Raw genomic sequence first — 16,807 nt, 5'->3', positions numbered from 1 at the left:
CAAGCTTGCATCTTCTGCATTGTGAAAGAAGACCACTCATGTTGGCAGAGTACTTGCAGGTTAGCTAGATATCAGGACGCTGACAAAAGTTTGCTGAATACTGCATTGTACTCTTCTTTAGTCTAACTGACTAGGGAGGATTTGCCATTTGCCAAAGCTTTGTGCAGCTCCATGATACAAGTTGTAATTTAAGAGATGGCCGGAACTGAGCTCTTTATGTAATTTTGGAGTGAATGAAATTTGTTAAAATGTATACTGCATGAAAAATAGAGGAAGTGTTATGGTTTGTTTTCTTTTCTGTTACTGTATATGCACCTACGTCACTTTTTTTAAAAATGTCTTGCTTAATTAAGATGTTTAGAAACATTAAGAAAGCCAAAAAATGCATGCCATAAAAAACATACTTCCTGAAGTAGAAAAAATATTTGTTTTAGATATTGTCTGAAACACTAGACCCCTGCATATAGCCTGTACAGTGTTTGCTTGCTTATTTTATATAACTTTATGAAGTTAATCTGGATTATTATTCTATAAAAATACTGTGATTTGGCAGTGTCAGTGCATCCCTGTTAATCCACGTATAACCACTGACTCATAAATACAGATGTAAAAATGGAGTACAGCATCTGAGACCATCAATAACTGTAAGACAGATATGTCCTTTATCAGACTTAATTTTAATGCTACATCAGCTCACTCTACCTTCCTTTCAACCATTAGATAGCCTCTACATGCTTTAATGTTCCTTTCCTGAGAAACCTTTTGGTAATAGTAACTTCGGGCAGAAGGCTTTGACATTTATAAACATTAATGTGTATACTTCCTTACACAATTTTCCGCAGTGAGGGAAGGTCTTTAAAACCAATCCTTCTGTCATGCCAAAGGTGGCACCATCTCTTTTGTTGAATCTGTCTGTTCATTTGATAGTTCTGAAAGATTGGAGAGCACTTGCATACATGTGTTTGTTGGCAATAGTCATCTGTGAAGGAAAGAGAATCACTTTTTTATGTCCTTCAGTGAAAGAGAAAAAGGGCTACATATATGCCCAAATGCAACTTATCAAAAAAGTTGTCCCAATACTTTATTTCTATTATATGTGCAGTAAAGAATTGGATGGTTTTGTTACAGTTTATGGTATTACAGCAGTAGTTACATCTGCAGTGTACTTTAGAATTGATTCCACTCGGGTTATGTTACAAGTAGCATTTGAGACTACTACACCTTCCTTCACAGAACAGTATAATCCTGAAGCCATATCTAGGGTAGCATAGATTTGGCTGCACAATACTAGATCTTGTTTCCCCTTTCAGGGATTGCAATTTATTTCTTGAGATGCTACCTGGATGCTAGGATTTTCTGTTACTTTGACCCTCCTCAAAGACAGATAACTGGGTTTTGTGAGATACTTACTTAATACAGAGCTTTGGAAAGACATTACTGTAACGGAACGCTTCCCACTCCCCCCACCCCATTGTATGGAATTGTTTGTGTTTACTTGTTACTAGTTACTTGCACCATAGTTACAAATACTAATATGGTTATTTATTGAGCATTTTGATATTCCCGAGTCATTTATGCATTATCTGCCACAAGTAAATTTGTCACTAGTTGGAGATGATGGTTTCTGAGAAGTGAGGAAGGCACATGCTAGTTTCACATGAGAATGTCAATCTATCCACTTATGTGTGTTTGCCAGTATGAGACCAGAGTTAACCTTTGCATGGAAAAGAAAAGCTATAAAAGGAGTAGCCAGTGCAGATCTGCTGGTGAGTAAATCAGAATGTTAAGGCTTAATTGCTACTCTTTACTCTTACCTCTCTTCAGTAATACAGTTCAAGTTTATTCAGGAGTTTAAACCTAAGCACTGTTACAGATTAACAAGTGATAATACTCAGACTACTAATTATCAAAACCTAAATCAAATAATTCTGAGCAGACGTTAAAGCTGTTGAATACCAAATCAAAGCATAGGCAACCAAATATCATAAACCAAATAAAAAAATAGTTTTGAGCAAATGTTTCAAACTTTCTAGTATTGGGATCGATATGTGCCAGTTTGGCAAGAGATTCCAGATACAGGGCCACAGAATAAGCAAAAGGAAATGAGCCCTAGAAAAGTCCAAATGGACTTCAAGAGCGCAGAGTGCACATAGGCCAGTACTAGTCAAGCAATTCTTTAAGTAAGATGGACCCAAGATATGCGGGGCAAAATAAACCAAAACTGAAGTTTTTTTTTGTGCAGGATGAGACTGAGTAGGCAGCCAGTTCATTTGCTGAAGGACTGGTGTAATATGATGATACCTGGGCACCCCAGTTAATAACAGTCAAGGTGGTACATTTGGGGTGACTGCTTCAAAGAATTGTACTTTCTTTCTAAACACCTTCAGCATCAGATTGTCAGTATTTTAGCCAATAAGAATTGTCATTATACAGGGCTCTTAATGTAGAGTCATACTGCAGCTGAGCTACATACCCAAATCTGTTTGCAAGTTGTGAATCCTGTAGTAGGAATGCTTGATTGTGATACCTCTCAGCCGTACAGATTTTCGCCTCATATTTTTGGTCCGTTTTTCATAAAACTGTTGTTTTTTGCCAAAGTATTGTCAGATCTTTAAAGAGTGAAGTTAGAAAATAATGACAGGATATTGAGTTTTGGACTTCATATCCTTACAGAAAATGCATGCTAATACAAAACCTGTTATTCTATCAACTTTCTAAGTTTGTAAGAGCAATATTTAAAAATGTCCCTATTTTTGGGTTTTTGTTTCACTTTTACTTGTGGCTTTGTCCAGATTTCTTGCTTTAAGAGGTTGAGAGGTATGATTGTAACATCAGTTATTGAGTTATATTATAAGGATTTATATCTGAAGTATAAATGTATTTCTAGAATCTGGCTTCAGCAATGCTTTTCAGCAGCTCCAAAGTATTTGCAAAGCGTGTAGAATTTTTATTTGTTTTTAAAGTTTGGTTGATATGTTATAGATGATGGCTGAAATTTGTTTGGTGTCACTTTGCTGCTGCTGTATTCCACTGACATTTTTTTTCTGGATATTAATTATATCTTGAATACTTTTATTTTTAACCTTCCTTTCCCATTTTTTATGAAAACTATACTGTTGTATGTCTGTTCTAGAGAAGTTGCATGCCCATTTAAGTGGCTTTATTTCTGGCTACTGTGATGCCTTTTCCATTTTTACTTGAAATGGTAGCATATTGTCCCCTTTGTTTTAGTCCAGCTGCTCACATAGGGATGTATGCCAAGAGTTTCAGTTATCTATTAGCTTTAGCTCTCTAACAAAGTGCACGGAGTGGCATGACAGCTGGTGTGTGTTTCTGCTTTGTATTGTTTAGTACTCCTTGCTGTGCTGTCTAATTTTAACAGGTGTTTTGAAGAAACTTTTCTTCTTGCTTTTGTTAGGAGGCAGGTATGCATACAGTATTAAATGGCATACCATTACCCTCAGGTACTATCTGCTGCTGTCCTGTTGACAGGTTGGTACAAATCACTTGCAAGCTGTAAGCATCTAGTGTGTAATTAGCAATAGTGGCAGCAGTGACTAGTACTGAAGTTGGGTCACTATTTTTGGAGCTTATAGTAGTAAAGCTATACAGTCAAGCCATGCAGAGCAAAGGTGCTTCACTTACGGGTAAAATAATTCATAAAACTTTGGGGAGCCATGGAAAAAGGAGGCACGTTTGGGCTAATGTAATGATCTTTCTGTCTTCTTTTGCTTCATGATAACATTACTTTCTAGTCAAGACTGTGCGTTCTGCAGTTTGTAGTTGTAAGGTGAGGGCATGTCTTTTCATACTGGCACATTGCATTGTGTAAACTAGCTCAAAAATGTCAGAGAAGTATAGACAGGTTAGGGAGCATGACATAAGGCTGCTGTCGTCCCTACGGCCCTTCACTGTATGACTGCCATAAAGAAACTAAATGAAAAATATGTTTGATTAGCAATATTTGTATAGTAACTGATGTGGTGACTGAAATGATATTTGCCTTTTGTAGTACACCCTGTTCATCTTACATTATGCATTCTGCTGTTATTGCTTAGGCTCTTGGTCTTGCTGGTGTTATTCAAGGAGGTGATATGACACCTGAAGCAGCTCTAGCGAAACTTTCCTATGTACTAGGGAAAAATGATCTTAGTCACAAACAAAAGAAAAAGGTAAGTTATTCTGTTTAATAATAATAATACAGAACTGGACAACACAACAGTAATAATTAATGTAAAAAGTTTATAGCATTTTTATCTCCTAATTTTTATTTTATTTATTTTATTTTACATTTGTTAACCGGGCTAGTCTAACTGGATATATTTCCATTTTCAGCAGAGGCCCGGGGAGAAAAGCTCCACATAGAGACAAAACAGTTACATAGTATGCAAAAATGAGCAGAATAAAATGAGGTGGGAATAGACAATGAGTATTACATCATAAGATTCAACATTCATGAAATAAAAATGGACAACTTATTTAACATTATAAGATGTAAAAAGAAAGTAAAAAAGAAAGACATTAATAGAAAAAAGAGTAAGTAGATTAGTTAAATTTATAAACTGTCAGCAATAAGAAACGTTACCATATGGAGGAAAGGATATTTGAGAGGTAACCCTTACAAAGTGGAGGTAGTATACCTTTGAAGTAAATAGAAGGTAAAAGGAGAGGGAGAGAGAAGAATAGAGGAAATTGTGGAAGTTAGAGTTTTAGTCGGGGTTAAAGCAGGGACATAACCAGTGATTTTTAAGGTAAATTCTAAGTTTTTGTTTGAAAAGAACAGGAGATGGAATTGAAGTAAGTTCAATAGGAAGTTGATTCCAGTATTTACCAATGGTGTTGGAGAAGAGGGAGTCACCAGCAAGGTTATTGGATTTAGTTAAAGTTACTAGGAGTTTGCTTGAGGAGCGAAGTGAATTCAGGTTAGAGTAAGGGGTAAAAAGGTTGGAAAGTACAGGTGTGTTATTAGGTTGATAGAAAGCTCTTTGGACAAAGGTAAGTTGGGAAAGAAGCAACATGTTTTTTATTTCAAGCCAGTGAAGTTGCTGTAGGTTCAGACAGTGATGAGTTCTGAATTGATTACCAGTAACAAATCTAGCTATACTATTATAAGTGTTAGCCGGTTTAGAGAGATTGTTTTTCTTCAGGTTAGTATAAATTGGTGAGGCATAGAGAAGAGTGGAAATAAGATGAGAGTGGGCAAGAGTAACTTTGGCTGTTGGGGTTAAGAATGTTTTAATTCTGTAGAGGGAGCCCAATTTCCTGTTTACAGTTTTAATGGTATTATTGATGTGACAATCAAAGGTAAGATTGTTGTCAATCATGACACCTAGCAGCTTGGTAGTAGAGTCGGCTGATATAAGGGTGCCATTAATAGATGAGATAGAGAAGTCTAATGTGGGGGACCTAGTAGTGGGTTTAAAGAGGAGGAGTTTCGTTTTTTTAGCATTTAAAAGTAGGCAGCGTTTTAAGAACCATGCTTCAACTGTGTGGAATACATTTTGAGTAATAGTTTGAAGCTCTGAGATGGTTTTAGCAGAACAAATAAGTGTGGAGTCATCAGCGTATTGTATGCATGTAGCTTGGGGAATAGCTACTTGTAATACATTTATAAATAGGGAGAATAGAAGAGGTCCAAGAATAGAGCCTTGTGGGACACCAAGAGAAATTGGGAGAAGAGAGGAGAGTTTGTTATCCCAGAGGACTGCCTGTTTCCTGTTAGTGAGATAGGAAGTAAACCAGTGGATAGCCTTTGGTTCTAAGGCAAGAGAATCCAGGATTTTTATGAGGAGGGGGTGGTTGACCATATCAAAGGCTTTTGACAGGTCAATAAAGAGTGCTGAAGATAGGATATTATTATTGCGGTTTTTGTTTATAAAGTCAGTAAAGGAAAGGAGAGCGGTGGTAGTACTATGAAAAGGCCTAAAGCCGTGTTGACATTGAGTTAGAATGTTATTTTTAGTTAAGTGATTCATTAACTGATAGTGAACACATTTTTCCATGATTTTTGCTAGTGGAGACAGTAGGGCTATAGGCCTGTAATTAGAGTATTCATTGGAGTTTCCTCCTTTATGTAAGGGTATGATGTGCGAGATTTTCCAAATATCAGGTATGGTTTCTTCATTAATAGTTCTGTTAATAAGAATGGATATGGGATAGGCTATTTCATTAGCTGCTTTTTGGAGGAATTCAGATGGAAGTTGGTCAGCAGATGGGGTATATGGTTTAAGTTTTTGGATACATTTTTGGATAAAGGTGGTGGAGATGGGTTGTACTATGAAGGTTGGTTGATTAGAAGATGCTAGATCAGGGATGCTAGAATTGTCAATGGAAAGGTGAGAGGCTAATGAATTGATAGTATCAGTAAAGAAGGAGTTGAAAGCATTGGCAGTTTCATGGGAAGAATTCTTTTCAGACCCAGAGGGAGAGGGAGTGGTAGTTTGTCCAGGGTGAAGAAGTCTATTTAAGGTTGACCAGAATTTTTGGGGATTATTGTGATTCGCTTGCTGGAGGTTACTATAGTAGTTTTTTTGTCAGAAAGAATAGCTTTTTTGGTACTGTTTCTTAAGTGTCTGAAGGTCTGTTGATCTGAGGGAGATTTACTAGTTCTCCATTTTATCCAAGATTTGTTTCTGAGTAACATTTTTTGTCTTGTTTCCTTAGATAGCCAGGGGGCTGGTTTAGATTTAACTCTGATAGTTCGTTTTGGTGCATGATTATCTAGAATTGTTAAGAATTTGGTGTTAAAATATTGAACAGCTTCTTCAAGAGGAAGAGTTTTTAGAGGGTTCCAGTTACAGGCATTTAGTTCAGCTTTAAATAGGATAGGGTTAAAATATTTATTACTACGTGAGGTCCTGAAGGTAGGGGTATTAGTAGTGACATTCTTTTATCTTATGATATAGGTTAAGTTGTGGTCGCTAATGTCATCAGGCAAAGTACCGGCTTGATATTTTTGTTGTGGTTTGTTAACAAGAATCCAATCTAGTATACTTTCCTTGTTGTTAGGTTTATTAATCCTAGTAGAGGTGTTTATTGTCTGAGTAAAGCCATGGAGATTAATATGAGAGGCTGGGTTGTTAGTATTAACTGAGGACCAGTCAAGGTTGAAGTCTCCAAGTATTACAGTTTCTTGTGGGTAGGTGGAAGAGGCCAAGCTCAGGATATTTTCTGTTATTATGGAGTTATTTCCAGGAGGTAGATAGATGCAGATAATATAGATGGCTTTATTTGGGTTCAGTTGCAGCTTTGAAATAAGGAGTTCAGTCTTGGTAATCTCCAGGGGAACATAGGGTACTAAGGATATATTTAGTTCAGTCTTAAATAGGAGTGCTACTCCCCCACCCTTGCGAGTATTGCGGTCCAGTCTCAGAATGTTGTAACCTGGGGGAATGATTTCAGTATCTTTAGTGAAGGGTTTTAACCAGGTTTCAGTTAGACAGAAGATATCAAAAGAGTGATATTCAAGAAGAGAGTGGAGATGGGTGACTTTGTTATTGACACTTCGGATATTAAGGTGTCCTATGAGTAAGGTATTTGAATTAGAGGTTGGTAATGGAAGGGACGAGTTTGAAATAATAGGTCTGGCTTCAGAAGAAGTATTTGAGGGTCCTGGGTTGGGATGTATGTCACCATCTGCCAGGGTAGAGGGGTTATATTCTAAGTGTAGCTTACTGGTGAAGTTCAATAGGTATTTTAGTTTCCTTAACATGAGATTATTAGATTTAATGTGGGATAGTCTATGATATTTGGCTAGGAGGTAGCAAGAGGTAGATGTAATGTTTGAATGAGTGAAATTTAGGGTTATAAAATCTGAGGCAGTTTGTTTGGGAGAAGTTTTAAAGTGGTAATTATATTTTATTTCATAAGAGATCAAGAGATATGGTAGTGTGAGTACTAGAGAAGAAATAAGCAGGGGTACTAGCTTAGCTAGGTTATGTTTTGTTATAGAGGTCATAGATGGAGTTTTGTTAGTTTTAGAAGACATGCTGAGGAGGGGATGAAAGGAACTCCCAAAGTAAAAGTTAGGCTATGACTATAGTATAATTCAAAGAAGCTTGGTGGAAAAAGTCAAGGTATAAGCTTAGGTGTAAGAGGGAGGGGAGTTAAGAAGGAATGGGAAATATGGTAGATACAGGTGGGAGGAGATTTTCAGTTGAGGTAGGTGTTTCGGATAGGTGCAATTCCCAAGGGGGTGTGGAAAGTGAGGTATAAGGGTGAGAGTACCTGGGGTGGGTGGGATAAGGGGGTAGAGAGGGGAGCGGAGCGGGGCAGAAACAGTTAGAGGAGAGAGCGTAGCCAATCAGTTCAGCAGAAGAGCTGAAACACTATGTAGTTTGGAAAGTAAGAATAAGAGATTAGTGAGCTAGGTGATAGCTTGTTATGCAGGCAGAAAAACATAAAAGGTACAAGTTATATATAAGAACATAAAAGGTACAAGTGATATAAAAGAAAATACTTTACTGAGGGAAAAAGAAAGAGGGGTTAGAAAGTCAGCAACAACATACAGTCAATTTGTCACTTAACTGGAACCAGAACTGTTACAATAATGACCTAATACAGTCTGACCTATTCAAGCTCAAGCATTTAGTTCTCTAAGTGCAGGTTATAATACAATCTGTAGAATGCTTGTTTTAATAACTTCCTTTTTAAAAATAATTAATTTTTTTTTCTAAAGATGGGCATAGAAATAATATTCCTAATTAGTTTTTTCTTTTTTTTATTTTTCACTGAATTTTATAGAACAAGAATATGATTTACAAACTCATAGAAATATAAACATACAATATTTATTAACAATACATATGACAATATAAAAATACTATACATAACAAAACAAGCTATTTACACGGATGCCTAAATTAATATGTTCAAACAAACTGTCTTCAAAGCATAACAAGTGAACCTGTAGAATGTCAGTCATCTTTCTGTAGTATTTCTACCACTTTTTCCCAGGAATTGTAATAGGAAGTGATCCTTTCTGTTCTTTTCCTGATAGCTGATAACTCCATCTGGGATACAGACAACGCAATGCTTCTAAAGTCTTTAAAAGTTGGGTATTTGTCACTCTTCTAGTTTGTTGTAATTGTCTTGCGTGCAGTTGGTAAAAGAGTCCATAGAAGGGAAAACTTTGCTCTAGATACGCATTGTGGAATAGGGGCATTAAATGGAATCAGAGGTTTGGATACCTGAAACTTATCATTAAACACTGTTTGTAAAAATTGGTTTACTCTATCTCAAAATGTTTTTAGCAATTGACAGTCAAAAAACAGTGTTGCCAGTCAGTCTTTAATTTAGTTTTACATCTGCAGCAACCAATTTCCTGTTTAAACATTAATTCTAATCTATGTGGAGTCAAAAAAGACCTATGTAAAAATTTCCATGCAAATAATTTCCATTGGATTGACAGGGAAGTACATTTAGGAGAAATAAGTATTAACTGTTTTCAGATTATCATCAGGAGTTTGATTATTAACTGTTTTATAATAATCCCAGACGTTTTCTTTAAAATATATTTTAGTACTTTTAATTAGTTTGTAGATTTCTGATAAATAACCTTTTCATTGGACAGTGTGATTTACTAAATAATTGAAATAGTCAACAAATTTAGGGACTTTTTATCTAATAGTTGGATTCATTAACTCTCTTTGTTTAAAACATATTGCCCAAGACATTTTATTACTAGCCACGCATTACTGCCCAGTTAATTTTAATTTGCTCCATTGTTAAAAGATTACCATTATGTAACAATTCATACCAGTAGATTAACTCTTTTTCTTTAAGAATTTTTACTGTGGACACATCAGACATATTCATACAATCCTGGGTACAGGAAATAGGATATAACAAAAAAATCCAAGCCTTGATATCTGGATTCTTATTTAAATAATTGTTGCATAATTTTAGTGCATCTGTTATAAATGTAGAACATATATTTCCTTTTGTCAAGGACTATATTTTCTCTCACCAAGCTGAATAAATTGTTGGATATTAACCCAGTATATTGCGGTGACATTGAGTGACTTGATTTCAGCCAAATGCACTCATGTATCTCTTTCCATCTAGCTGAGTATGAGGTGTCTAGCCACAGAGATAAGGTCTTTATAGAAGATAATAATGCATAAACCTCTATATCTGGGAGATTTATGCCCCCCCGCCACTCTTCACATTAATTTAAATGGTGATTAATAGCTATTTTGGGTTTACTATGCAACCAAAAAAAGTTTAACATTAACTTGTTAAACAGTTTTATGTACTGTTTAGAGGGGAGAATGGAGAATGTTTGTATAAGATGCAATAATTTTGGAAAGATAATCATTTTATCATGCATAATCTGTCCTGCATTGTAAAAAAGAATTTGTTCCATTTTTGTATAAGGCCCTTAATATGAATTAAAATATTATAATTAGTATTTAATGTCTCACTTGAATATCTAATTAACTTGACCCCTAAATATTTGATGTTATTGTCAGAGGTAAGATATTGAGAACATTTCGTATTTAAATGCTTTTCATCAGAGTTTAAGAGCAACAATTTTGTTTTATTTTCATTAAATTTAAGATCAGAAAGTAGAAACCAAAACTATTTGGTTGATTTCAGCAATGCAGATACTGAATTATTATTGTAATTTAATGTTAAAATGTCATCAGAAAAAAGTTGAACCTTCATTTCTAGATTATTCCCAACCAGTATACCTTTAATGTTATATTCATTCTAATATACTATGCAAAGGGCTTTATAAGCAAGGCAAATAACAAAGGAGTCAAAGGACAGCCTTGCTTTGTGCCATTAGTAATTGATATAGATTTAGACAAACATGACCCAATCTTGACATAAGCTAAAGAATTCTCATAAAGTGATTTTAATAGTTGAGAGAACTTAGATGAGAATCCATAATTTTCTAGATCTAGATATAAATAGTTCCAATTAACGGAATCAAAAGCATTGTTTATGTCCAAGCTGACTAGGATCATGTTTCTCTTTGTGAGAATTATATAACCAATCAAAGAAAGTATTCTTTTAATGTTGTCATAAGTATTCCTGTTCTTTACAAATCCTGTTTGATCTTCATCCACCAGTGAAGGAACAACTGATTAATTCTATCAAAATGAATTAACACGAACATTTTGCAATCAACATTCAAAAGGGATATAGGTCTATAAGAGGAACATTCATTGGCACTTTTTTCAGATTTCAAAATGGGAGCAATTACTGTATATTTCTGAAAAGGACATATAGCTGAGCCTTCCTTAAATGAATTGAACACCTTTAATAATAGAACTACTGCTTCCTTAGGTAGAACTTTCATCTTCTCTGGAATAATGTTGTCTATACCAGGTGTTTTATTAAGTTTAAACTTATCAATTTGAGATTTAAGTTCAGACATTTTTATTTGTTTATCAAGTAACTTGATATGCTGATCCTGTAGTTTAGATTTGATGTTATTATATTTTGTGGTTCTAGTTCAACATTTTGTGACTTAATACTGTTATAATGTGTTTTAAATACTTCTAATATTCCTTCCAAGTTTGACACTTTCTTTCTAGTGCCTGGCACCTATACTTCCTTTGTTGGTTTGATTTTATTATCTTTTTAGTTCTATTTGCAATTCTGTTCTGATTTCTAGGATTCATCAAGTAAGAAACAAGTCTAATCTTTTCTAAATCAAACATTGTTTTGTGATGCAGAATTTCTATATATTTATTATTCTTCTCTTTCAGTTCATTAATTAGGTGCTTCATCCCCTTTTGAATATTAAGTTTTAAACTGTCAGTATTTGATTGCAGCTCCACCAAATCTATATTCCATTGTTTTCTCTTATTATACCAATCTAGTTTTGGCATATAAGTAAGAGTTCACTGAGTCCCATGTATCTGAAGTGTCATCAGTGAGGTTTATTTCAAGAAAGGATTGTATTTATGTGTTAAAAAAATCCTTAAAATCTTTTATTAAATTAAGTATATAGGATGGTGTTCTAGTGATAGGCCTCCTTTATCATGTGTGCGCTTCTAATTCAAATGTAAGGCCATTATGGCCTGAAAAGGGGCAAGCAGTTACTTTAACTTTATCTAACTTTGCAGTTAACTCTTGTGATAAATATACTCTATCAATCCTAAAATGAGAACCACCCCTGTATGAATGAAATGTGTAAAATAGTGAATCTGCATCAAATATTCATTTATATCTGCTAAGTTAAACATATCGGTAAATTCAACCAGTGCCTTAAATTATGCAGTTTTCCTATGTGTATAGATGCCACTTTAATTTATTATGCAATTGAAATCTCCAGCTAACATTATATTCCCCCTAGAGTAATGTATAATGCCTTCTATGTGTTGTTTAACTATTTTAACTCATAGTCCAAGACTCCAGTATAAATTCACTAATGTATATATTATCCCATTTATCTCTAAAGTTATCAAGTGATGCATTCTTGCTTTATCTTGATAAGTATTTATAACTTTAGGCATAATGGCAGAGGTTTTCCATAAAATCTTTACACCTCTTTTCTTTTGTTTATGATGTGAACTTGCTAAAACTGAATAATTGCTAATACTGAGTTTGTTTAAATCTACTCGCAGAAGATGTGTTTTCTGTAAAAATATAAGTTGTGGATTAGAGATTTTTAGATATTAAATCAAACTTCCCCTTTTACAACTATTATTGAAACCATTCACATTAATAGAAATATATTTCAGACAAACTATTACTACAGAATTACTCACCATGTGTATGTGGTAGAGAAAAAAATACATAAAACTGGTGAAAATAACTTGATTACTAGTGAAATTACTGTATTTTTAGTATACTTGGGCATCCCACCCCCAAAAAAAACAAAAAACAAAAAAGGAAGTAAAACAGTAATTACTGAATTAAAGAACAAACTATAGACTCTGTGGGGTAAAAAGAAACCATACACTTGAGTTGCCAACCCATTCAAGGGCACCCTCTAAAGCTGCTATCCTGTCTACCCCTGTCTGTCTGTCTAATAGCATTATTTGTAACAGAAAGTAGGCAAATATTAATTTGAACTATTTATCTAATTAATTTGTAAATGTACACCAGTCACCATACTAAATGAGAGCTTCCGGTTTAACTGATAACATATAAACTCATTGTAAACTGCAGCATTTATAATAAACAATAATGTAAATCTATCTAGTTCACCATAGATTTCTATTAAAAACAAAAAATAACAGTTCTTTTCATACCTTCTATTAATATAAACACATAGAAACATTTTAAATATTAAAATGAAATATATACATAAGTAGAGCTGTCTAGTAACCTCTAATAAGCTTATAAAGCAATGCAGATTAAAATAGAATTAAAATTAAAATAGCGTGTTTATCAATTTAAATTGCTAGACAGCTTAAACATCTGTAGTTTGACCTTTAGCTAGTGTGGTTACGTCATGTCTGGGCTGCTTGTCACACTATTATCAGGAAATTTAAACTAAGGAAATGCTTGAGCTGAAGAATAGGACTTGGAAAAATAGATGAGGTGTTTTTAGCTCACGATCTCTGCAGTAAACCAAGAAAGGAAGGTAAGTAAACTGTAAAAAACACATCAGAATTTCAGCTTGAGCTTGTGAAGTGATAACTGTAAATTCTTTCACTTCATGACAATATATTTATCTAAGTAAGCATTTAACTTAACTAAAACATTTTAAAGTATAAACTCTAGGAGTCTACAGTAAATGATTGCAATTATTTAATAAACTAGTCAAACTGCTATATTCATTAAAATAAATCCTAATGTAAATCTATGCTGCAAAATATTAGTAAAATCATTACATTTTCAATTGTCTCTATGGTAATATAATGTTGATCACTTAGCAAATATCACTCATAAACATTTAATTCAGTACAGAATTATTACATTCATTAGCAGAAACAATAAAATGTACGTAATTAAGTTGGAATAAGAATGATCCGTCTTTTTCTAACTTTTAGTCATGGTGCCATAGTATAGTAATATAAAGCAATGTGTTGTGGTTTGGAGCAGGTGAACACTACATATGTATGTTTACAATTATTAAGTTGCTTTGTATGGAGTTAAAACTGCTTAAAAAGGCACTGTAATAAATGTCTTTAATATAAATTTACCATAAGCAGTGTATATAATAGTGTGATGTTATATTATGAATGCATTACCAAAGGTCAATAATCAATATTAGAGAAATGAAAAATAAAGGAGCATTTACCTTTTTTTGTGAGTTTTGTAATGGTGAAGTTTTTTTCTACTAGAATTGTATATAAAACAGAAGGCAATTTAACTGCAGAGAGAAAAAGAAACAGTGGTTAAAATATTTATTTGTCCTGTAGTCTTTTCTTTTTCTTGTCTGCTACTTTCCAGTAGTTTTTCTCTGCTTGACGCTTGAGTGAATAAATAGAACAATCCATTTTTTTGTTTGATCTGTAATGTTGTTTGATAGACATGTAGCAGCAGAGTCTGGTGTGTCAAAGGTTTTGGTGCAATCCGGAAGGAATACTTTTAAGTCTTGCAGGGAACAGTAGATGTACTTTAAGATGTTTTTTTTTTCAGTTCCTTAATCAATGGTAACAATTCCCTTCTTTTTATAATTACTGCAGACGAATAATCATTGTCATATCTAATAATATTGTCATTGAACTTAACTGGAGAGTTAGCCCAAGCTGTTTTCAGTACTAGTTCCTTGTCATGTGAAGAAAGAAAGCATACAATTATAGACCTTGGATTAGAGTTTACCTTTTTAGAAAGTGAAGAAGATGCAAATGACCTATGGTCTCTTTCTATGCTATAAGAGAGGGATTCCTGTAGATTAAGATGTTTTGTAGCCAAGATGTGAGGAAGGTTATGATGTTGTCCCCTTCATTTTTTTCTGGCAAGCCATAGATGCTAAGATTGTTCTTTCTTGATCTGTTGTCTAGATCATTTAGTTTACTAATTAAGGATGTGTTATGCATTGAGAGAAACTCTACTTGAAGTTCCTGTTCAGATAATCTGCCCTCTAGGTCATTTAAGGATTTTTCCATACCAGCAATCTGGGTGTTATTTTGCATTATCATTTCTTTCAATAATTCAATTTGCTTTGTACTCTTGCCTTTAAAGGAATCCAGTTTCGTTTGGCTCTGGGAAGGACCTTTCTTCCTCCAGACAAAGTAGAGATGTTCTAATACTTCTTTCTGAGTTTTTCCAATCAAAACCAGGTATCTGCCAGGGAATTTCTTAGAATCCTTAGATACATGGATTCTGTGATGGGCATGATTCCATTGGCAAGACTTCAGATGAAGAAAATTCAATGGTGCATCAGGTCAGAATAGATTGTGCATCTACACCCTTTATCTTTTCAGATCCTTATATCGGTTTTTGTATAGAAGTTTCAGAATCCAGGTCTTCCATTCTCCCATCTACCTTCTCTTTAGTCTGTTACAACAAATTTTTCAGCCAGGTGTGAGGAGCAGTTTGCAAAGATATGAAAGTTCAAGGTCTGTGGAATATTCACGACAGTTGAAAGTACATACATATTGTAGATAATATCATTATTAAATGCTTTGAAAGCCATAAATCTTCTCTGCTCACCAGGACCTCTGCACGTTTTCACAGACAACACCAGAATGTTGTGGTAGTTAAAGAAATTGCCGTGATAGCCTAGGAGAGAGAAACTGTTTTCAGTTTGGCTGTTCAGGTTTCTTACATTTCATCAGAGCAGGACTTTGTAGCAGACAAAGGTAAGCAGGACCAGGACTAACCCCCTCTCCATGGGTTTGAACTTTATCCTGGGGCTTTCCAAGGATTGATCCAAATGTTGGGAACACCTTAAGTAGTTTTGTTTGCCTCCTCTCATAACAGACAACTTAAGAAATTCTTCTCCATGATTTGTTGCAAGCAGGCCTGGAAGACAGATGCTTTTCCGTTCATATGGACAGAAATGTTCCTGTATGCTTTTCCATCCTTTCCACTGATAGCCAGTGTTCTTTTAAAGATGCAGAAGGGCTCTGTTATGGCCCAGGCATCTGTGGCTCCATCTTTGATTGATACTGGCCAAAGTCAATTATCACAGGTTTCCCCACCGTCTGGATTTGCTCATAAAAAGATAAGTGTTATTTGATCCAGCCCAGTTTGAAAACTCTTCAATTGACTACCTGGATGATAGCATTTTTAGGCTCATTTTCCTGAGGTCATGCAGCACTTATTTAAGGAAACCTGCTACTAGGAAATCATATATTTGTAACTGGAAAATATGTTCTAGTGGGTGCTATCCTGGAAGCAGGTCCCTTTTAAGGTCTGGCTGCATCTGATTTTTAATTATTTATGTGAGTTACTGACCTCTGGTCTTTTTTACTCCTCTATCAAGGTTCATTTGTCATCCATTTATGCGTGTCTGCCCTTGGAGCCTCCCTTTCTGCCCATCTTCAGATCAAGCAGTTTTTGAAAGGGGATTTGAATATGTGTCCACCTTAAAAACAGGGTTCCTCCATGAGATCTTAAGTTTGCACTTCAAAAGCTTTGTGCTCTTTATCCATTCGAAGCAGCTCATTAGGCTAATTTGAGTTTCTTAATGTGGAAGACTGTTTTACTGATTATGTGACTTCAGAGGATAGTCTGATATACAAGCTGTTATGGTGAGTCAACCCAACCTCATTTTCCACAATGACAGGGTTTCTTTGAGAACTAATTCTTGTTTTATGTCAAAAGTGGTCTGAGAGTTTACCTGGAGCCAGTCTATTAATATCTCCGTCTTTTTTCCTGGGCCCCAAACAAGGGAGAAAAAAATCTTTTTAGTTTGTATGTCCAAAGGCAATTCATATACTACCAAGACCCA

At 34.7% G+C, this 16,807-nt stretch overlaps 1 protein-coding gene across 1 annotated transcript in view; it reads left to right on the top strand.

Annotated features, from left to right (window-relative positions):
- ASPG (asparaginase) overlaps positions 1–16,807 on the top strand; it is an 856,377-nt gene that overhangs the window by 687,612 nt on the left and 151,958 nt on the right. The window contains exon 9 of the mRNA XM_044073584.1: positions 4,059–4,172. Coding sequence (XP_043929519.1) covers positions 4,059–4,172 — 114 coding nt within the window. The remainder of the gene's footprint in view (positions 1–4,058; positions 4,173–16,807) is intronic.

This window comes from Protopterus annectens, chromosome 6.part0, assembly GCF_019279795.1.
Source record: "Protopterus annectens isolate FY-2018-M chromosome 6.part0, PAN1.0, whole genome shotgun sequence".
Taxonomy (NCBI): domain Eukaryota; kingdom Metazoa; phylum Chordata; order Ceratodontiformes; family Protopteridae; genus Protopterus; species Protopterus annectens.
The sequence above is the reverse complement of the archived record's forward strand: the minus strand, read 5'-3'. Positions and strand labels throughout refer to the sequence as shown.